The sequence below is a fragment of the Ranitomeya imitator genome, chromosome 7 (assembly GCF_032444005.1).
Source record: "Ranitomeya imitator isolate aRanImi1 chromosome 7, aRanImi1.pri, whole genome shotgun sequence".
NCBI classification, from domain to species: Eukaryota; Metazoa; Chordata; class Amphibia; order Anura; family Dendrobatidae; genus Ranitomeya; species Ranitomeya imitator.
This window is the reverse complement of record NC_091288.1, coordinates 105,085,746-105,108,542: the sequence shown is the minus strand read 5'-3', so window position 1 is coordinate 105,108,542 and position 22,797 is coordinate 105,085,746. Positions and strand designations below refer to the sequence as shown.

At 46.4% G+C, this 22,797-nt stretch overlaps 1 protein-coding gene across 2 annotated transcripts in view; it reads right to left on the bottom strand.

The window, feature by feature from the left end:
• The window catches only part of CCNYL1 (cyclin Y like 1), a 143,950-nt gene that overhangs the window by 61,375 nt on the left and 59,778 nt on the right, over positions 1-22,797 (bottom strand). The window contains exons 2-3 of one of the 2 annotated variants that reach the window (XM_069733707.1): positions 9,415-9,489; positions 6,180-6,214 (exon numbers count right to left, since the gene is read on the bottom strand). In XM_069733707.1, the coding sequence (XP_069589808.1) occupies positions 6,180-6,214; positions 9,415-9,489 (110 nt within the window). The remainder of the gene's footprint in view (positions 1-6,179; positions 6,215-9,414; positions 9,490-22,797) is intronic. The other variant, XM_069733708.1, reaches the window with a different exon arrangement.

Sequence of the window (22,797 nt, the reverse complement as noted above, 5' to 3'; positions counted from 1 at the left end):
CTGAATTCACTCCTGTGGTCACAAGTGGTACTGCAGCTTCTGAGCTTCCTCCCTCAGGTGTTCTGGTGAGCTCGTTAACTGCTTCATTACTTAACTCCGCCTGATGCTGCTATCCTTGCTCCTTGTCAATGTTTCAGTGTTGGATCTGAGCTTCTCCTGATTGTTCCTGTGACCTGCTGCTCTGTATAGCTAAGTGCTTTTTGCTTTTTTGTTGCTTTTTTTCTGTCCAGCTTGTCTTTTGTTTTGCTGGAAGCTCTGAGACGCAAAGGGTGTACCGCTGTGCCGTTAGTTCGGCACGGTGGTTTTTTTTTGCCCCCTTTGCGTGGTTTTGCTTTAGGGTTTTTTGTAGACTGCAAAGTTCGCTTTACTGTCCTCGCTCTGTCCTAGAATATCGGGCCCCACTTTGCTGAATCTATTTCATCCCTACGTTTTGTCTTTTCATCTTACTCACAGTCATTATATGTGGGGGGCTGCCTTTTCCTTTGGGGAATTTCTCTGGGGCAAGTCAGGCCTATTTTTCTATCTTCAGGCTAGCTAGTTTCTTAGGCTGTGCCGAGTTGCCTAGGTAGTTGTTAGGCGCAATCCACAGCCGCTTTTAGTTGTGTTTAGGATAGGATCAGGTGTGCAGTCTACAGAGTTTCCACGTCTCAGAGCTCGTTCTTGTATTTTTGGGTATTTGTCAGATCACTGTGTGCGCTCTGATCGCTAAGCACACTGTGTTTCTGGATTGCCTTCATAACACCTGTCATTAGCAAACATAACAGGCAAATCTGCAAAAATACCTCGGGATGGAGAGACCACTCCCCGGAAGCCAGACCTGACGGCTTAGGAAATCTGCCGCCCAGTTTTCTTCGCCCGGAATGTGGACCGCTGAGATTACAGAGTGATTCCTCTCCGCCCAGAGTAGGATTTGCTTTACCTCCCGCATGGCTGCCTTGCTGCGGGTGCCCCCCTGGTGATTTATGTAGGCTACCGCTGTGGCGTTGTCCGATTGAATTCGGACAGGGCGACCTGCCAGAAGATGGTGGAAATGTAACAAGGCTAGACGAACTGCTCGAATCTCTAAGATATTGATGGGGAGGGCTGATTCCAGAGGAGACCAGAGCCCCTGAGCAGTGTGATGAAAGAATACTGCTCCCCAACCCAGGAGACTGGCATCTGTTGTGACCACTAGCCAATTGGTTGGGGGAAAGGGCTTCCCCCTGAGTAGAGATGAGCTGTTTAGCCACCAAGAGAGGGCCAGCCTGGCCTGGAGAGACAACCGAAATCTGCGGTTGAGAGAGAGAGGATTTCTGTTCCACACTGATAGGATTGCTTGTTGGAGGGGTCGAAGATGAAGCTGCGCAAACGGAACTGCTTCTATAGTCGCAACCATCTTTGCTAACACCCTCATGCCAGACCGAATCGTATGAGGGCCTGGTTGTTGAAGATTCCTCACTTCCCGCCGAAGGGCTAGGACCTTGTCCTGGGGAAGGATTGATAGGGCTTGAGAGGTGTCGAAGATCATGCCTAGAAATGAGATCCTCCGAGATGGCTGTAGGGATGACTTCCTTAAATTTACTAGCCAACCTAGATGAGAAAGGGTGTCTAGAGCGATGCCGACATTTTCCCTGCAAGATTGAAAAGTCGGTCCCTTGATCAGCAGATCGTCCAGGTATGGCAAGACAACTATACCTCGGGAGTGCAGAATGGAAACCACAGTAGACATGACTTTTGTGAACACCCTGGGAGCGGAGGCCAGCCCGAAGGGTAATGCCGTGAATTGAAAGTGTAGATTGTTTACGGCAAACCAGAGAAATCTTTGATGAGGTGGAAAGATGGGAATATGTAGATAAGCATCCTGAATGTCTACTGAGGCCAAAAACTCTCCCTTTTCCAAAGAGGCGATGACTGACCGGAGAGACTCCATCCGAAAGTGACGAACGCGGACAAACATGTTTAAGAGTTTGAGATCTAGAATAGGCCTTACTGCTCCGTTCTTTTTGGGCACTACAAAAAGATTGGAATAAAAGCCCTGAAACCTTTCCTCCCTTGGAACAGGAGAAATGACACCGCTGATACGAAGGGACTCTACGGAATTGAACAGGCTTTGACGAAGAGACTTGGACCTGGGAAGACGGGATGGAAAGAACCGGGGAGGAGGCAGCTGAACCAGCAATATTTTGTACCCTGAGGATACGAGCTCTCCAACCCACTGGTCGTGGATTACCTGAAGCCAGACCTGGCGAAATAAAAGTAGACGTCCGCCTACTCTGTTGGAGACACCCAGAGGAGGCCTCCAGTCACTTAGCCGAAAATCTTTTGAGTCCTAGATCCTCTTGATCTAGTAGATTGGGGACGCATTCTTCCCCCCTGGATGGCCGTATAAGGGGTCCGACCGTCTCGGTCCTGATTGGGTCGACCCTGCGCAGGAGAGCCTGATGCTGGGGCCCATCTAACGTTGCGAAAGGTTCTAAAACGGGCCTGAAATTGGCGACGAAAAGGCTGTCTAGCCCTCTGCTGAGGAAGAAACTTACTCTTCCCTCCTGTGGAGTCAGAAATAAGCTGATCCAGCTTCTCTCCGAACAAACGACCACTCTGATACGGTAGGGATGTAAGAGATTTTTTAGAGGTAGAATCAGCCCGCCAGGACCTTAACCAAAGGGCCCTTCTGATGGCAATAGCATTAGATGCAGCCGAAGAAGCACAATCTGCCGCATCTAGGGAGGCGTTAATCAGATAACTACCAGCCATTGCTACCTGAGATGACATTTCTGCCAATTCTGCTGACAAATTACCTTCTTTAAGAACCTTAGATAACGACTCTGACCAAGAAATCATAGCCCTGGCAACCCAAGTTGCTGCAAAGGAAGGAAAAAGTGCTGAACTTGAAGCCTCAAAGACGGAACGAGCCAAGCTCTCTATAAGACGATCCGTAGGATCCTTAATCGATGAGCCATTAGGGAGAGATAGCAACGTGTTAGAGGCTAAACGGGACACTGGAGGATCTACAGAAGGGTTTCCTGCCCAGTTACTACAAAGTTCCGAAGCAAAGGGATACCTGGCCTTCAGAGCTCTTTGCCCTGAAAAACGCTTGTCCGGGAGCTCCCGGTTGCGTTGAATCAGATGCTCAAACTCAGGGTGAGAGGAAAAAAACCCTATGGGCCCGTTTAGCCCGCTTAAATGAGACCTTATGATCAGAGGATGAGGCGAGCTCGTCCTCTATCCCCAAAGACTGATTGACAGCCTCAATTAGGCTATCTACCGACTCCTGAAAACCAGGCTTCTCAAAATTAAGAGACCCTTCTGACTCGTAATCAGTCTCAACTTCCCCGCTTTCTGCAGGGGAAGGAGAACGAGATACGGAACTCCAGGATGCGGAAGCACCTGAGTGCCTAGACGACGCTTTGCGAATCCGCTTTCCATGCGTCTGTCTAGAGTGAGCGCAGCCCCTGCAGGCCGAAAGCTCCTGAGACCCCGAGGCCCTCTCCGAGACAAGAGGACTGCCGGGGTCTGCAGAGATTTGATCGCTTCAGTAAGGGACGCAATGGATTGCGATAAGGACGTGACCCGTTCTGGCGGAGCTGCCCCAGCATCTGCTTGAGGAACCGGAGCCGGAGAGACTACTGGAGAACTGGCAGGGGGGGGCTCCTGGGCGCATTCAGAGTCACAGGCCTCGCAGAGGCGATTACTTTGGGCGTGCGGAAAAGGGGCACGACAAGATACACAACCGGTAAAAAGAACCGTGTGAGTCTTAACCCTTCTAGACATAACGATCCGTAAAGCTATACCCAGGGCCAGAGACTGGGACAAAAAGAATGCTTCAGCCAGATGGAGGGAGAAGCACTTACCCCAGTCCTGTGTCCCCTCGAGTACCGTGATGGATCCTGAAAGCACGATGCGGAGCCCAAAAGCGCTGTCTTATATGCACAGCAGGCCTTAGGGGGGAGGGACCGCCAAACGATGCTGCGGCCTGGAGCAGGCCCGAAGCCGGGGCCTCAATTTTTCCCCCTTAGAGAGAGGAGAGCCGGAACCGGAAGTGACGCGCCGGAGGGGGCGGAGCCTCACAGCGCGGTCTGAACCCCGCAGAGCCGCTCCTAACGCCGCGGCGCCGCCCGGACCACGCTGCAGCGTAGCTGCGCTGCAGACCTAACGCTACAGCGCCGGATCACGCTGCAGCGCCGCTGTCCTAACGCCGCAGCGCCGGAACACGCTGCAGCGCCGCTGTCCTAACGCTGCAGCACCGGATCACGCTGCAGCGCCAGATCATGCCGCAGCGTCGGCCAGCTCACCAAGACGCCTCAGCAACGCTAAAAAAGGCACCGCACTCCCGGAGGCCGCAGCAGGTAATGCCCGGAGCCCCCCTTGTCATACCGCACTCATCGAGGGGTAGAACAAATGACGGTGCAGAAACCCTATCTCCATTATCCCCAGGATAAGGAGAGGGACCGTCCACCACCCCAGCTAACACCCGCAGGGGTGTAGAAATCAGGGGGAAACACACGGACATCTTACGGGCACCTGTACAGCCTGGAGTCTAGCTACCTCAGGGTGGTCAGGGCTAAGTCCGGTGAAGAATCCCACGTAGCGGGGAAGGATACGTGGAGAAACCTCGCACGTACTTGCCCGTTGATGGTTTGGGGAGATCGGACCCTCAAAAAGGTCCGTCGCCCCTTCAATCCAAAGAAGTTGAAAAATCGGGTCCAACGATCCAGGACCCAGAGATGTGCCTCCTTGAGACACTAAGCATAAACTGGAGTCTCTGGTAGCCAGTGTCAGGGTGTATATGATGGAGGAGGAGCTAACTTTTTTTCAAGTTTACTTAGTGTCAGCCTCCTGGCGGCAGAAGCATACACCCACTGTCCTGTGTCCCCCAATGAGGTGAAGGAGAAATAGGTGTGGTCAGAGGCGTGGCCTAAAATTTGCCACTTTATCCCTCTTTCCTATCTTCAAAAGTTGGGAGGTATGGTACCGCATTTGCCAGATCACAGCAAGTGCCGCAAATCCCATAGGGAATGAATGAAGCCAAACGCAGTGTTGCCGTAAGTGATCCATTACGCGGCAGATGCGGAAAAACTGACGGATCTGCTGCAAAAGGCTACTTTCACAACAGCGATTCTTGCCAAAGTCACTGCCGATAGTGTTATACTCACCAAAGGGGGAGGCAGCGCTAAAAGTGCCTAGGGCAGCAGAAACTCTAAATACGGCCCTGCTCTTATAGCGCCACCAGTTGGAAGTAGCGATCCTACAAGTCGCAATCAACCGTTTAACAAGTCTTGTTATACGACTTAGGAAAAAAGACAAATCAGAATCTCCATTTGCAGATACGGTGTTTCGGGGTATTGCCCCTCGTCAGAGCAACGTATGAGAACTGATTTGGCTAAAGCTCTGGAGTGAGGTCTAAGGGGTGAGGTTTCTCCTTGTGGAGAGTGACATACCAGCTCTGGCATGTCAACAATATGCTTCCAACAGGTGGCAATATAGAGTTCAAGTCCTCTTTCTCTCTTAAGAGGCAATTTGCAAATACTAGTATTTCTATGTCGTTTTTTTAACAGGTTTTTTTTTTTTGTTTACTCCAACAAATGAAGAAGCCATTTCAGGTTTTTTTCATGCAAAAATGCTGTCAAAATGCTTAAAACTACACCCAGACATCTTGTGAGCCTTCACATTGACTTGTTTTGTGAAGTATTGAGCGACTTCTGGGCAAAAGCAGCTTGAAGAACCGTCGGCCACTTCTAGTTGCTTGGCATCTGTGGAAACCTGAAGCGGTTAAGAGACACTTCAATGGCTGAACATAAGAACAAGAAAACGTTTTTATACATAAATGTGCACGTCTTTCTTTTGAACATTTAGTTCAGGCTTTTTCAGGCAGTTTTTGGAGCAGCATCCGCCAGAAAGAGGTGTGCACATACCCTAGTGGAGGGAATGACGTCTAGTAGATTAGTCACTTCATTGCTGCGGGTACACATGACATGGCACATTGTATCTTCTGGTACTGGCAGGACCCCCAAAACTGAGGGGATTCAGGAGGCAAGTAATACTTTCTTTTTAGATCATTCCCAAATCCTAGAAATCCTGTTAAACCTGTTTAAGTAACCAGTAATGACATGGAGAAGGGCCATAGGCAGACAATGAGTAAATGAATGAAATGGCTATGTATCATTACAGCAACAATAAATCAGCAGGTGAGGTTTACTTACGTGATTTATATGGTTACTCTTCCTCTTTTCTCTCACTGTAAGCACATAAAAACACATTAATAGGGCATGGGAATGGAGAACATTATGTCCTGGACATTTGTGAATGACTATCTGTAGGCTGGGAGCACATCTAGAGATGATGCCCACCATCACGTATTACAGTGACTTAGATCCTGGCGCTATACTACAGTTATTGCAGTTTTATAATACAATCTCAATTCCAAAAGAGTTGGGCCACTAATATGTAAGGAAAACAAGAATGCAATGATTTGGAAATCTTTTGCAGTCATTTTATTCACAACAGAACCGATCAGAAGGTGAACATTGGACAAGTTTCCATTTCATTTGAAAAATTAATTCAGTTACAAAATCAATGGCACTAACACATCTCAAAAATAGATGGGACAGTGCCAAGCCTACCGTTGTGTAGCATCCCCTCCTCTTTATACAACGGTCTGTACGCATCTAGGTAGTGAGGGCATACATTGCGGGGATCTTGGGAGAGGAATTGTGTCTTGACTATGTAGGACTCTCACTGCTCCAGTCTGGGGTCTTTACCGGATGCTTTGTTTCATAATGCGCCAAATGAATTATTATTACTATTATTAGTGAAAGGTCTGGACTGCAGGTGGCCGGTTCATCACCCGACTTCTTCTGTGAAGCCATGATGTGGTGATAAGCCACATATTGCATCTATCATTGTCTTGCTGAAATATGCAAGGCCTTCTCGGAAATAGACATTGTCTGGATGGAGGATTTGTTATTCTAAAACCTCTATATAATGCTTGGCATATATTGCGCCTTTCCAGATGTGTAAGCTGCCCATGCCATAGGCAATGATACACCCACATACCATCAGATATGAAGACTTCTGTGCTGTGCACTGATAACAAGCTGGATGGCCCCTCTCCTCTTGAGTCTGCAGGACACGGTGTCCAGGGTTTCCATAAACAATTTCACATTTTGATTCATCTGACCACAGAAGAGTTTTCCATTTTGACTTGGTCAGTCTTAATGATCTTTGCTCCAGAGACTGAAGCGATTCTGGATTGGGTATATACATGGCTTCTTTCCATTATAGAGACATAACTTGCATTTTTGGATTGTGTTCACAATGTTTTCTGGAAGTATTCCCGAGTGGTTTGCAAGGCTCAACCATGCCAGTTTTAAATGCAGTGCCACTTGAGGGCCCGTAGATCATGAGCATCCAATACTATATCGGCCTTGTGCACAATATTTAGATGATATTATGTATTTTGATTGTTGGGATATTCAATGTCTTGCAATTTTATATTGAGGAACATTTTTCTGAAATTGTGAACACGTGCATCTAAGGCTACGTTCAACATTTGCGTCGTGCGGTGCTGCGTTGGCGACGCAACGCACAACGCAAACAAGAACGTATGCATAACGCATCATTTTGTGATGCATGTGTCTTTTTTTGGCATGATTTTGGACGCAAAAAAAATGCAACTTACCGCGTCCTCTGCGCCCTGACGCTTGCGCCAAAAAAGACGCATGCGTCACAAAACGCAAGACAACGCATGTCCATGCGCCCCCATGTTAAATATAGGGGCGCATGACACATGCGTCGCCGCGGCTGCGCCCGACGCAGCCCCGCAAAACGCTAATGTGAACGTAGCCTAAGAATTGTGGAACAGACTGGTAACTCTCTGCAGACGTAGAGTCTCTGAAGCAAAGCTGGTCAAACTCCTATATTTACACAGTCATGTGACTTACTTGAAAACGGACCCTGTAGCCTTTTTCTTTAGTACCACTTACTTTTCCAGCCTTTCGTTAACCTTTTAATCTTTGACCACATGATACAAGTTTCTCAAGATATATTTTCACTTAGGATTGTGTTATGGACTTATGAAGGCAAAATCAGTGTAGAAAAGTATAGTCAAATAGTTCAATAAAAAAAGAAGGCTCATCATAAGTCTATTCTCCTTAGAAGTACCATCAGTGGTGCACAGTCCATCAGCCAGTCAGAGGAAGGAGCTTCAGCCGACTACACCCACCATATCTCCACTAGGGCTGTGCCTGTGTTTGCATATTACTGTTGTGCTTTTAATCTGGTTATCTTTTGGATATCAGCACTATGAGGCAGTTTTTTTTAAATGTTTTAAGAGCTAAGAACATAGCCCGGTCAAGAAACACAGTCACATTCCAACTTTGCTTTATGAAAGGATCCAACATGACGACTTCCCTCCTTCAAGAAGTGCAGTGTCTTAACAATAGAAGAGTTACTTCATGGAACGGAAACTTCCTTTACTCCAAAGAGGAACCATCTCCAACGTGAGACGGATTGTGAGCAATTCTACCCTTACAGGGAAAGTTCACACATAATCAAGTATATACTTGCGTGAAGAGCGACATCATGGCTTCAAGTGTGGCTTTCATTTCCAGATATTTGAGGTCTTTGTGATATGTCAGGTTTAAACCCAAATCTATCATTTTATAATTATCAGAACAGGAAGAAATACAAATTTTACCTTCAAAATAAGACAGACCGGGTAGGACTCCCGACAGAACATAATTGGTTATCCTCACAGACATTTATGGCATATTCACAGTATGTAACACAAATGTTTAATAATTGAGGCCCGCATCTATCCCCGTCCTGCCTGGCGAGACCACTTCTAGGCCCCACATCTCGGAAGAAAAAATTGTGAGGTGGCCAAGCAAGTCCACGGCTCTATCTGAATCATGCAAAAAGACATTTTCGCACTCTGTTCTTACATCTTTTCCCCTACCAACAATGACACTCCCTGCAGCTTAAGGGTTTGTACCAAATTGTGAAGTTACACCGTAGCCGTAGGATAGGAGAAAATCTTCTGTTCGCTGGAGAAAGGGGGTGCAGGGTGGGATCTGATCGCTGGGTCCCTCACCAACCCACAGAACTGGGTTATTAAGAGCCTCGTCTGAATGGAGCGGAGGTCAAGCTTGTGCACCTCCACTGTATTCATTTTCAACAGGCACGCTGGAGATAGCCAAGCGTCACACTCTTCTATCCGGCACTCCCGCTAACAATGAATGCAGCACAGATGCACATGCCCCACCTCCATTCAGACGCGGCAGTTCAGAGACCAGCAATCGGACCCCGAGCAATAAGGCTTTGTACAAACCTTTGCAAACATGTTATTAAATATCTTATTCAAGAAATATATCAGAAATGCATACAAAAACACAACATTGTGGGACAGAGAGCAGTGTATGAGCAAGTATAACTCACCATCAGTCTGGGACTTACTGAGGAATATTGTGCTTGCTCTTGGGTGATCAGAAGGGTTAGATTCTGGGTCCAGGTCTAAAATATAAGAATATATATACATTATAGGTTAAACACGTCAAAAATAGTTTAAAAATGCAACTTTGGAAGTTTATAAAATGAAAAGGGAGCAATGTACATAAGATACTATTACACTACATACTGTGAAGATTTTACCAAGTACTGGCACATTCATCCTCACCATGTGAGGTCAGTGAGGGACCAGTGACCTGTCAGAAGCCATACTGGTGAATACCTAATCAGAGGACCACATGAAGACCCCCACAGGCCGCCCCGAAGCACGAGCTTATCATTAACTCAAAACTGAAAATAAAGATAAAACAACAACAACCACAAGACGGATTTCATCAAAAAAAGGTATCATTTTAATCAGTATAACGGCGCCGACCTGACAGTGTGTGTAGGTTACTCTGCTGACAGGTTCCCTTTAACTTACTTTTTTAAGTTAGTGAACACAGTACTGACACTCGAGGTTTTAGGGTAGTAAGCCTTTACCATCAATGAGAGTAGGAAATCCTGAAGCTCCAGTGTAGGAAACCTCTTGTGGAACGACTTCCGTATTCCTTCCAATTACATTAGAAACAAACATTCCCATGGAGCAAATCCCCTTATAGCAAAGCCGCAGGGCCTGCATACAGACAGGAGTTTCAGAGCAGCACCATTATGGGAAAACTATTAATTCACAGCAGTGATTGTGATGTCGTGCCGTTATTAGCCCCCCAGCCCTGCTGTACACCAGTTCAGTAGCTAATAGGATTCAAGCATTCCTGGGACGATCCCATCCTTTTTATTTCTGCCAGCATCAAGAAAAATCAGACCTATGTCATAACAGATTGTGAGCCCTCGCGGGCAGGGTCCTCTCTCCTCCTGTACCAGTTATGACTTGTATTGTTTAAGATTATTGTACTTGTTTTTACTATGTTTCCCCCCTCTCATGTAAAGCGCCATGGAATATATAGCGCTATAATAATAAATAATAAAAATAACAACATAGCAACTCGTGGCAGCAGGAAATGAAATCTGTCTGGAGTAAGTTTTCAGGGGGACAAGTAGATAACCTTTATAATGGAGAAAAATAACAGTACTTAACTATATTCCAGCATTAAAGTTATAATTTGAGAGTCAGCAATCCTTGGCACAACCAGCACATGGGTGACATTTTATGTGCATGCTTGGTAATGTGCCAGACAACCATACAGCCATTGGAAGAACTGCGCGGGGACAGAGTTCAGCCATAGCGAGTCAGACGCTGCTCGTTGTATAAATCACACTGTCACGCCCATTGCAAAGGGTTATCGTGCAGCCACCGGCCGGCTGGCCAGAGCCACACCACATCTTTATCAGTAGGATAACCAGGAGGGCACAACACCAGACTGGCAAGGTGCACAATGCCCACATAAGCATAAAGGGAATCGGTCACCACATCTGACCTATGTAAACTATTAATATGGCCATACAGGATATAGACTGCTGGCAAGTCCTACCTGTGTGCCACACATTAGATGGCTTAAAGGGAATCTGTCACCTCATTTTTCATATATAAGCTGCGGCCAATGCCATTAGGGGCTTATCTACAGTATTCTGCAATGCTGTAAATAAGCCCCCAATGTAACCTGAAAGAGGAGAAAGACAAGTTAGATTATACTCAATTGGGAGGGCGGTCCGGTCCAATGGGCGCTGCAGGTCTGGGGCCTCCCATCTTCTTACAATGACGTCCTCTTTGTTTCTGTTGCGGCTCCGGCGCAGGCGTACTGATTTTCCCTGTTGAGGGCAGAGCAAAGTACTGCAGTGCGCAGGCGCTGGGCTTCTCTGACCTTTCCGGCGCCTGCGCACTGCAGTACTTTGCTCTGCCCTCAACAGGGAAAATCAGTACGCCTGCGCCGGAGCCGCGACAGAAGAAAGGAAGAGGACGTCATCACATGAAGATGGGAGGCATCGGACCCGGACCGCACTTATCTACAGCATTACAGAATACTGTAGATAAGCCCCTGATGGCGGTGGCTGCAGCTTATATGCGAAAAATGAGGCGACTGATTCCCTTTAAGAATTCATCTTATCACTGTATACAAATTACCTTTTCCAGACTGTGAGGAAGACGCTGCCTGGAGATATAAGCTCTGGAGGCAGAGTTTTTACATAAAGGGGAGTAACCAGTGAGACAAGTAACTAACACAGAGGAGGAGAAATGAAGTTTGCCTTCTTGCAAATACAGTTTTCTCTTCTCTCTCAGTCATGCTGTATTGTAACAACATTACACCCTGGCTGCCTGTGAGCTGAAGCTGAGAGGAGTCTGCAGATGTGTCAGGTATAATCACACACAGCTCTGCAGTGAGATCAGCAGAGCAGAGAGCGGCCATTACACCTCACACTGGTAATGCTTCCTTCATGTAAAATAATCTCTGGAGGCAGTGTTATCTACAGGCACCATCAGAGGATTTTCTCAGCAACAAGCAATCTGATATGAGACATACATGTAGGATTACATGAAAAAAATATAAATATATATATATAATTTTTTATGATAAACAAAAGGGGCATTGTCTTGTTTCTATATGCCTAGCCCACTGGCATGACATTTGCTCACATCTGCTTGGTGTAGTGACTGCCTATGGTAACACCCCAGCAATTGTGTGACCATAGCCCTTCCTCTGTCAAACATGTCAGCCCCGATTCATTAAGACTAGCATTTCATACACCGGACTTAATGAGGGGTGTACAGGAATAAGATGCACCAAATGCATTAAAAGGTGCTCGCTGCAAGGAATTTGGTGCATCAATGATGTGCACCTCCCCAGCGCTGCTCATTTAGGTGGAGCTGGTTGAAAGTGAGATGAAATCAAGTCACATTTTAATTTTTTAGTGCAATATTCACGTTATGCAGAATTTTTGCACCTTTTCAAAGAATTCTGACATAATGATAAATTGGGGGCCCTAAATACTGTGGTCGCTATTACGTGACTAAACCCAGAAAAAAGTCCTGCTAATATATCATTTGGTTACACAGTTAAAGGGGTTATCTGGCCTTAAGGTACAAATCAACAGTCACACTATGTGATTGCAGATTTGTGAATCCTCACATCATGAACATTGCAATAATTCTCTGGTGTCAGCTGAGTGATTGCAAGTACCGTATGTGATTTGTATACAAGCGGTCATGTGCTATCTAGTAGTGTGCTCCAGTAGAATGCTAGCCTGCCATTGCTGCGTGTGCAGAACAGGCTGTCAGAGAAGATAGAGGGAGCAAATATAGTGCGCTCACTGGTCAGCGATGCAAACGCATGCCAAAACGCATGCCAAAACGCATTAAAACGCATGCCAAAACGCATTTACACGCATGCCAAAACGCATGCTTACGCTGCATTTATCTGCATCAGCTTACACATGACGAAAAAAAACCGCTGCATGTGCATGCATTTGTATGAGTTTATGCCTGCGTTGGCGTTGTTTATGCGCATGCATTCGACATTTCCAGGAGGGCGCGTCTCAATCACTTCCTGGACATGAGCAGTCCGAAGTACACAAGCGCATCGAACGCATGTCCTTGTGCACCAAAGCGTTCCCATAGACAGTAATGTGTTTACACGCACTCACCCGCATATGTATGCCTGCACATATTTGACGCCTCAAAAAATGCAACATGCTGCGTTCACCGGACACCGTGAAACAACGCACGGGATTGCATCCGCCTTCAAACTGATGCCAACGCATGTTCCTGCGTACACAATGTTTAAGATAGGTACGCAAGACACATGCAGACAGTACGCAGGCCTACGCTGCGCACAAAAACAATAATATGAAACCGGTCTTAGACAGCTAAACTTGATTACCACCATCTGCAGGTAAAATAGTGTTTTTTTTGTGGATTTGTCAAGTTCGCTTTGAGAGGTTAAAGCTATGGCTCAATACACATTACATATACCGTATATACTCAAGTATAAGCCGACACCCTAATTTTGCCACAAAAATCTGGGAAAACTTAATGACTCGAGTATAAGCCTAGGGTGGAAAATGCTGCAGCTACCGGTAAATGTCAAAAGTAAAAATAGATACTAATAAAAGTAAAATTAATTGAGACATCAGTAGGTTAAGTGTTTTTGAATATCCATATTGAATCAGGAGCCCCATATAATGCTCCATACAGTTCATGATGGGCCCCATAAGATGCTCCATATTAAAATATGCCCCATATAATCCTGCATAAAGGTTAATAATGGCCCCATATGATGCTCCATAGACACATTTGCCCAATATAATGCTGCACAAATGTTGATTATGGCCCCATAAGATGCTCCATAAAGATATTTGCCCCATATAGTGCTGCACAAACGTTGATCATGGCCCCATACAGACACTTGCCCCATATAGTGCTGCACAAACGTTATGGCCCCATATAGTGCTGCACATACGTTATGGCCCCATACAGACACTTGCCCCATATAATGCTGCACAAACGTTATGGCCCCATAAGATGCTCCATAAAGATATTTGCGCCATATAGTGCTGCACAAATGTTATGGCCCCACAAGATGCTTCATACAGACACTTGCCCCATATAGTGCTGCATAAACGTTATGGCCCCATACAGACACTTGCCCCATAGAGTGCTGCACAAACTTTATGGCCCCATACAGTGCTGCACAAACGTTATGGCCCCATACAGGGCTGCACAAACGTTATGGCCCCATACAGCGCTGCACAAACGTTATGGCCCCATACAGTGCTGCACAAACGTTATGGCCCCATAGATGCTCCATACAGACACTTGCCCCATTTGCTATTGCTGCGATAAAAAAAAAAAAAAAAATCACATACTCACCTCTTCTCCGTCGCTCAGGCCCCTGTCACTTTCAATATTCACCTGCTGCTCGTTCCGGCGCCACTCCATCTTCAGCGTCTCCTGCAATGACGTTCAGGCAGAGGGTGCGCACTAACCACATCACCGCGCCCTCTGACCTGAGCGTCACAGCTGAAGACGGAGCGGTGCCGGAATGAGAAGCAGATGAATATCGCGCAGCGCTCCCCTCCCCGTTATACTCACCTGCTCCTGGTGCGGTCCCTGCACATCTGTTCCCTGGCGCCGGCAGCTTCTTCCTGTACTGAGCGGACACCATTACTGCTCATTACAGTAATGAAGATGCGGCTCCACCTCTATGGGAGGTGGAGCCGCATCTTCATTACTGTAATGAGCGGTACCATGTGACCGCTCAGTACAGGAAGAAGCTGTCAGTGCCGGGGAAAAGACGTGCAGGGACCGCACCAGGAGCAGGTGAGTATAATTAGACAGCCCCCGCTCCCCCTCTCCTGCAGACCCCTGGGTATGATTCGAGTATAAGTCGACAGAGGGACTTTCAGCCCCAAAAAATGGGCTGAAAATCTCGGCTTATACTCTAGTATATACGGTAATTTATTTTTATTAAATATTTTTCTTCCTACTATGAAATACTTAGTGTAACTCCTGGATCTGAACAACATATGCAGAATGGACAGTGCTGACTAAGGCCGGTTTCACATTTGCGGTTGTGTTCGCAGCGTTTTTGACGCATACATCCGCATGCGTCTTCATTTCATATCTTTAAACATTGTAGAAGCAGGTGCATGTGTTTGCCGCGTTTGCTTACGCATACATATTTTTGCGGTCTGCGGCTGACGCACCATGTTAGAATTTTTGTGGCGTCAAACTTCCACCACCATACGCATGCGGATGCTTGCGGAAGGAGTGCGTCAAATAAACGCATTACAGTCTATGGGAACGCATAGGAACGCAAGGACATGCATTCGCTTGCGTTTGAACAAGGGTCTAAATACAGAAATCCCATGAGTCAAGGAAATTGTCCTTGAAAATTTTTTTCCTATCAAACGCATGCGAATAAAAAAAACGCGAACGCATGCAAAAAACACATGCAAACGTTGCTTATTTTTATCCGTCATGCGTTATGCCATGCGTTTGCGGAGGAGACGCTGCGGACTCAACCACAAATGTGAACCTAGCCTTTGTCTTATAAGCGCTCCATGTTTCTAGCTATAATGGAGCCCTAAAATACAAGCAAGTAAAACTACAGAATTGGTTAATAGGATTTTACAAGATAGGCGCTCAATATTGAACAGGATATGAAAATCAGACTGAGCACTGATAGGCTTTGCCAAAACACACTGCAGTGCCTTTACTTCAAAGTCCATAGGCCAGCCAGTTCCTTCCCATGCTCTGCTGTATTTCCATGAGCTAGGCAGTAGGCCACAAATCAGATCAGTTACTGCAAATTAATGGCAGTAGCAATCCCGGGACCACACAAATATACCACTTGGGCCAGTTCAGACTGACACCCCACAGCAACGCCCACGATCGGTGCTAGCACTGATCGTGGGAATTTATTAACCCCTCTGATGCCACTGTCTGCACTGACAGCGGGGTAGAGAAGCATCGCGCAGGTAGGGGGCTCCCTGCACGCTTCCCTCAGAACAACGTGATGCAATCGTGTTGTTCTGATGTTCTCCATGGAGACCCCTGGCTCCAAGATGGCCGCAGGGTCCTTCCAGGTCCTGCAGTGAGGTGGCTTGTGAGCACCTGCAGAGAGCAGGACCCGAGACGCCTCCTTCCCTGCCTGTTTGATCGCTGATCTGATACTCAGCAGTGTTAAGAGTCAGCTCAGCAATCAGACATTGTGTAGTAATGTCTCATACGGGGAAAATGTAATAAAGTTAAAAATAATATTAGAAAGTGTAAAAAATAAATATTTTAAAAAAAATCCCCAAATATAGGAACATTTTTTTTTTTACAAATAAATACATGTAAAGAAAAAAAACAATAAAAGTACACATTTAGTATTGCTGCATCTGTAACAACTTACTACAAAACTGTCCTACTAGTTAACCTCAATGAACACCATAAAAAAAAAAAAGAGGCAAAAAACAAAGCTTTATTATCATACATACGGCCACAGTTTTGTGCACCTCTGAAAAGAAGGACACTACTGAATAGATGCCAGATGGAGCCCAGAGTAACTCTGCTGCCTCACTATAGTGAATGGATCCATCGATGGTTTCATCTAAATCATGTAACTCAGAGATTTAGATGGAAACCCCAAAGTAGTCAGAATAGAACTCCGGATAACTGTGAGCCCAAAAGTTATGTAAAATGTTCCCATAAAAAACTTCCACGCAATCCACAAATTTTTTCTTCACTTCCCAACAGTATAAAAGTTTGTGACACACCTGTGGTGTCAATATAATCACTGCACCCCTAGAAGAATTAATTGAGAGGTTTAATTCGTAAAATGGGGTCACTTATGGAAGGGGGGGGGGGGGGAGGGGGGGGGGTTCTACGGTTCTGGCACCACAGGGGCTCTGCCAATGTAACATGGCACCCACTAACAAGTGCAGCAATATCTGCACTGTAATATGGCGCTTCTTCCCTTCTGAGCTTTGCACTGTGCCTCAAAAATAGTTTTTGACCACATATGGGGTATCGGTGAACTCAGGAGAAATTGCACAACAATTGTCCATTATCTCATTTTGCCCTTGTGAAAATACAAAATTTGTAGCTGAAAAAGATTTTTGTGGCAAAAATGTGTTTTTATTTATTTTCACGGCTTAATGTTATAAACTTCTGTGAAGCACCTGGGGGATCAGGGTGCTCAATACACATGTAGATAAGTTTCTAAAGGGATCTAGTTTCCAAAATGGTGTCACTTGTGGGGGGTTTCCACTGTTTAGGCACATCAGGGGCTGTTAAAATTATTCCATCAAATTTTGCATTCAAAAAGTCAAATGGCACTCCTTCAATTCCAAGACCTGCCGTGCGCCCAGTGGTTTTTCCCCACATATGGGGTATCGGCGTACTCAGGAGAAATTGCACAACACATTATATAGAGCAAATTCTCCTGTTACCCTTGCAAAGTTTAAAAAATTAGGTCTAAAGGAAAAGTTTTGCAAAATTTAAAAAATCAGGTCTAAAGGAAAAGTTTTGTGAAAGAAAAGTAAGTGTTTATTTTTGACTTTTAGGTATTTTCTGTCATAAAGGCCCCTCAAAGTCACTTCAAGAGTTGGGTCGTCCCTAAAAAAATGGTTTTGCTAATTTAAAAATGAGAAGTTGCTGGTCACCTTTTAAATCTTATAACTTCCTAACCCCCAAAAATTATGTTTCCAAAATTGTGCTGATGTAAAGTAGATGCAGCGCCCCAGGGTCCTGGTCGTCACCATAGCATTGCTTTCCTCACGGGGAGAGTGATGTTACACTTGAAGGCAAGAAGGGATAACTAACCAGGTACCACAAACATGCAACACACACACACTCCAGGCCACCAGGGGGAGCTTTTGATCCTACTTACTAGTTGATATATATCTATCCATCTATATCTACTGTATCTCTATCTACTGTATCTTTATCTCTATCTGTATCTCTCTCTATATATCAAATCAAATGAGCTTTATTGGCAGGACTAAGTACATGTTAGCATTGCCAAAGCATATGGTAAAAATACAGGGGTGGGGGAGGGAGGCATATAGAGGTCCAGGGAATATCAAATTCCTTTTAGAGGATAGGGGATGTTTCCAGGGTGGGGTATAGGAGTCCATGACATATCGGGCTCTTTAGTCGGGGGATAGGGATATGTCTAGTGTTGGGATACAGGAGTCCTTGACATATCAAGCTCTTTAGTCGGGGGATAGGGATATGTCCAGTGTTGGGGTACGGGAGTCCATGACATATCAGGCTCCTCTTAGTCTGTGGCAGGCACTGACATATTCCGCTGCTACGGCCACTGCACTTTCCTCTTCCCCCAGTATTATCGGCAGTTTCTCTTCCTCCTCCTTGGAGGTGAAGTTTGGGAGGAGATCAGACAGTCTCTTGAAGTGAGTGTCCCTCACTGCGGAGTATTTGGGGCACCTCAGCAGGAAGTGGGCCTCATCCTCCACGGCCTCCTTGGGGCACTGCTGGCAGAGTCTGTTCTCTCGGGGCTTGTAGTTCTGTCAGTGCCGCCCGGATTCGATGAGTAGGCTGTGGGCGCTCAGTCTGTACCGGCTCAGGATCTGTCGATCTTTGGGGTTTTCTAGTTTCTCTAGATATGGGGCCAGTTTGTACTCCCTCTGTAGATTCCGGTATATTGTCAGTTTCTGGGATTTGTTTATGTCGTTCCCCCAGATGCTGAGATATATCTCTATCTCTCTCTATATCTATATCTATAAATAAAGAATTAAAAAAGGAACAGCATCAAAATATTACCTTGAAAAAACGTGCAAAGCTTTCCAAACCACTATTGTAGGTGGTAAAAATATAAAAAAGAAAAAGGAAAACCGCACAACAAAATGAAGAAAAAAAAAAAAGGTGGACTTTATTGCCTGAAAGGCGTGGCAACGTTTCAGATATACTTGAGAAAGGATAGTATATTTGAAACGTTGCCACGCTGTTCAGGCAATAAAGTCCACCTTTTTTTTTTTCATTTTGTTGTGCTGATATATATATATATATATATATATATATATATATATATATATATATATATATATATATATATATATATATATATATATATATGTATATACCTCATTGTTAGCTATGACTGTTGTGTTTGAAACTGTTAAACTGTAAAGCGCTGCGGAATATGTTGGCGCTATATAAATGAAGATTATTATATATCTGGTAGTCTTGTAGGGAAAGGCACGAGACCGCTACGTCATCACAGGTCTCGCTATGACAGGAAACATACAGATATAAAAGGGCGACACCTCTCCCACGCATCAGTTGGATTACAGAGCCCGAAAGGACCTCCATCGATAATGGCAGAAATATATACAATACTCCAACACCGATCAATTTCACACACGTGAAAACTTCTAGGAAGTGCACACCCACTCGTGAAGGGAGGGAATCTAAGGGTGCGGTCATGGGCTCTGAAAAATACCGTTACCGGTAAGTAACTAAAGGTACCTTCACACTGACCAACTTCACAACGATATCGCTAGCGATCCGTGACGTTGCAGCGTCCTGGATAGCGATATCGTTGTGTTTGACACGCAGCAGCGATCTGGATCCTGCTGTGACATCGTTGGTCGGAGCAGAAAGTCCAGAACTTTATTTTGTCGCTGGATCTCCCGCAGACATCGCTGAATCGGCGTGTGTGACGCAGATTCAGCGATGTCTTCACTGGTAACCAGGGTAAACATCGGGTTACTAAGCGCAGGGCCGCGCTTAGTAACCCGATGTTTACCCTGGTTACCAGTGTAAATGTAAAAAAAAAAAACACACTTCATACTTACATTCCAGTGTCTGTCGCGTCCCGCTTCCCTGCACTGTCAGCGCCGGCCAGCCGTAAAGCAGATTACAGCGGAGACGTCACCGCTGTGCTTTACGGCTGGCGCTCACACTCAGTGCAGGAAACCACAGAGACGGGGGACAGACACCGGAATGTAAGTATGTAGTGTTTGGTTTTTTTTTTACATTAGTACTGGTAACCAGGGTAAACATCGGGTTACTAAGCGCAGCCCTGCGCTTAGTAACCCGATGTTTACCCTGGTTACCAGGGGACTTTGCATAGTTGGTCGCTGGAGAGCTGTCTGTGCGACAGCTCTCCAGCGACCACACAGCGACGCTGCAGCGATCGGGATCGTTGTCTAGATAGCTGCAGCGTCGCTAAATGTGACGGTACCTTAAGACTTTATTTGGTCTCCCATGACAACACCAAGAAAGAATTACAGAGAGGTAAGAATTGCCTTAGGGAGGGACCACAGCCTGCAACACCCTTATACCAAAGGTGAGATCTGAGGAGGCACCCATATACAACCTGTAATGATTATAAAAGGTGGAACGCAAAGACCATGTAGCTGCTTTACATAGATAGTCGACTGGGACCTCTGACCTTTCTGCCCATGAAATTGCCATGGCTCAAGTGGAATGCGCCCTTAGAGCCTCCGGTGCTGGCCTGCCACTTGATGTATATGCTTAAGAAATGACTTCCCTAATCCACCTAGCCAAGTACTCTGACACCCAAAGACCCTTCATGGCCCCTAGAAGGACAAAAGCAAGGCATTATCCTTCTTCCAAGGATTAGTGACCGATAGATACTCTAACAGGCACCTCCTAAAGGTACCGTCACACTGAACGATATCGCTAGCGATCCGCGACGTTGCAGCGTCCTGGCTAGCGATATCGTTGAGTTTGACAGGCAGCAGCGATCAGGATCCTGCTGTGACATCGTTGGTCAGAGCAGAAAGTCCAGAACTTTATTTCGTCGCTGGATCTCCCGCAGACATCGCTGAATCGGCGTGTGTGACGCCGATTCAGCGATGTGTTCACTGGTAACCAGGGTAAACATCGGGTTACTAAGCGCAGGGCCGCGCTTAGTAACCCGATGTTTACCCTGGTTACCAGCGTAAACGTAAAAAAATCCAAACACTACATACTTACATTCCGGTGTCTGTCCCCCGGCGCTGTGCTTCTCTGCACTGTGAGCGCCGGCCGGCCGGAAAGCAGAGCACAGCGGTGACGTCACCGCTGTGCTTTCCGGCTGGCACTCACAGTCAGTGCAGAGAAGCAGAGCGCCGGAGAGGACAGACACCGGAATGTAAGTATGTAGTGTTTGGGTTTTTTTAAGTTTACGCTGGTAACCAGGGTAAACATCGGGTTACTAAGCGCGGCCCTGCGCTTAGTAACCCGATGTTTACCCTGGTTACCAGGGGACTTCGCATAGTTGGTGTGACAGCTCTCCAGTGACCACACAGCGACACTGCAGCGATCGGGATCGTTGTCTAGATCGCTGCAGCGTCGCTAAATGTGACGGTACCTTAAGGTCTAGATAGGTATAAAGCTTCCTTTCTTTCTGGTTAGTAGGATTGGGGAGGAGGGAAGGGAGAACTCTCTTGCGACCTGTGGAATCTGGAGGCTATTTTGGGCAAGTAAGGCCTCTTTCACACTTCCGTCTTTCTCTTTCCGTCGTTTTGTGAAAAAAACGGATCCAGTAAATGGTGCTGCTGGATCCGTTATTTTCTCATAGACTTTTATTAGCGACAGATTGTGACGGATGGCCACACGATTCATCCATCGTGCACTGGATCTGTTGTAAAATTGCTGTATGTCGGGAGACAAGATCTGAATCTGAGCATGCGTCAGCCCCAGCGGCCATTTTCCCGGAGGCCACCGCATCGCAGCAATGGAGCTGCCGGGGCCTCCGGGCTTTGAGGAAATGCCGGCGGAGCCCCGATGCTGCACAAAGATATGCCGCCGCCCCCCAGCACAGAGCCCCCACGCTGCACAAAGAGGAGCCGCCACCCCCAGCACGGAGACCCCACGCTGCACAAAGAGGAGCCGTTTCCGCTGCCCCCCTGCACAGAGAGCATCGCTGCCACAATGAGGTAATTGGGGGATATTCCACTTACAGCTTCCCTGTGAGACGCCCCCTCTCTTCGTCATCAGGACCACTCCACCCCACCATATGCACATTGGTCACCGGCCCTATAAGCCGACACACGGCGTATAAGACGACCCCAGACTTAAGAAGATTTTATATTTTAACTAGAAAAGTTGGGGGGGGGGTCATCTTTTACGTCGGAAAATACGGTAATGTTAAAAATAATTTAAAAAAAAATTAAAAATCGTAATATTCTTACCTTAGGGCATCCTGCGCGGCCCCGGCAGCCTTCCCGATGCTCGCGATGCTGCCGGCAGCTCCGGTTCCCAGTGATGCATAGTGAAGTGACCCGATGACGCAGCGGTCTCGCGAGACCGCTAGGTCATCACAGGTCATTGCCTCGTTATGCATCACTGGGAATGGACCATTGCAAGCATCGGGAAGGCTGCAGGGACTGCGCGGGATGCCGGAAGGTAAGACTATCAAGATTTATTATATTTTTATCATGGGTTGTGTATGCATTTTTGCAGCGAAAAACCGCGGCGAAGATGCATACAAAACGTGTGCACATAGCCTTCTAGGATGCACTGGAGCCGTCAAAAAAACGGCTCCAGTGCATACGTTTTTTACAATCAGCACAGGATCCGTCTTTTCAACATTTTGACGGATTGTGACTGATTGTAAGAAAACGGAAGTGTGAAAGAGGCCTAAGGTGGATCTGCCCTAAGCACCACCCTGTCATCCAGGAACTGTGTATGTGGAGAGAGTCTAGAAAGAGCCTGGACATCACTCACCCTCCGCGCTGATGTTAATGCCACCAAGAAGGCTACCTTAAAGGGAGAGCACCTTCACTGAAGTAGAGATATTGGGCTCAAACGGGGCTCCGTCATAGCTGTGAGAACAAAGTTCCACGGCATAATCCTTTCTTTATGAACGGGAGCCTAGATCTGCTTTACGCTTTAATAAACCTGGCCACCCAGTAATTACC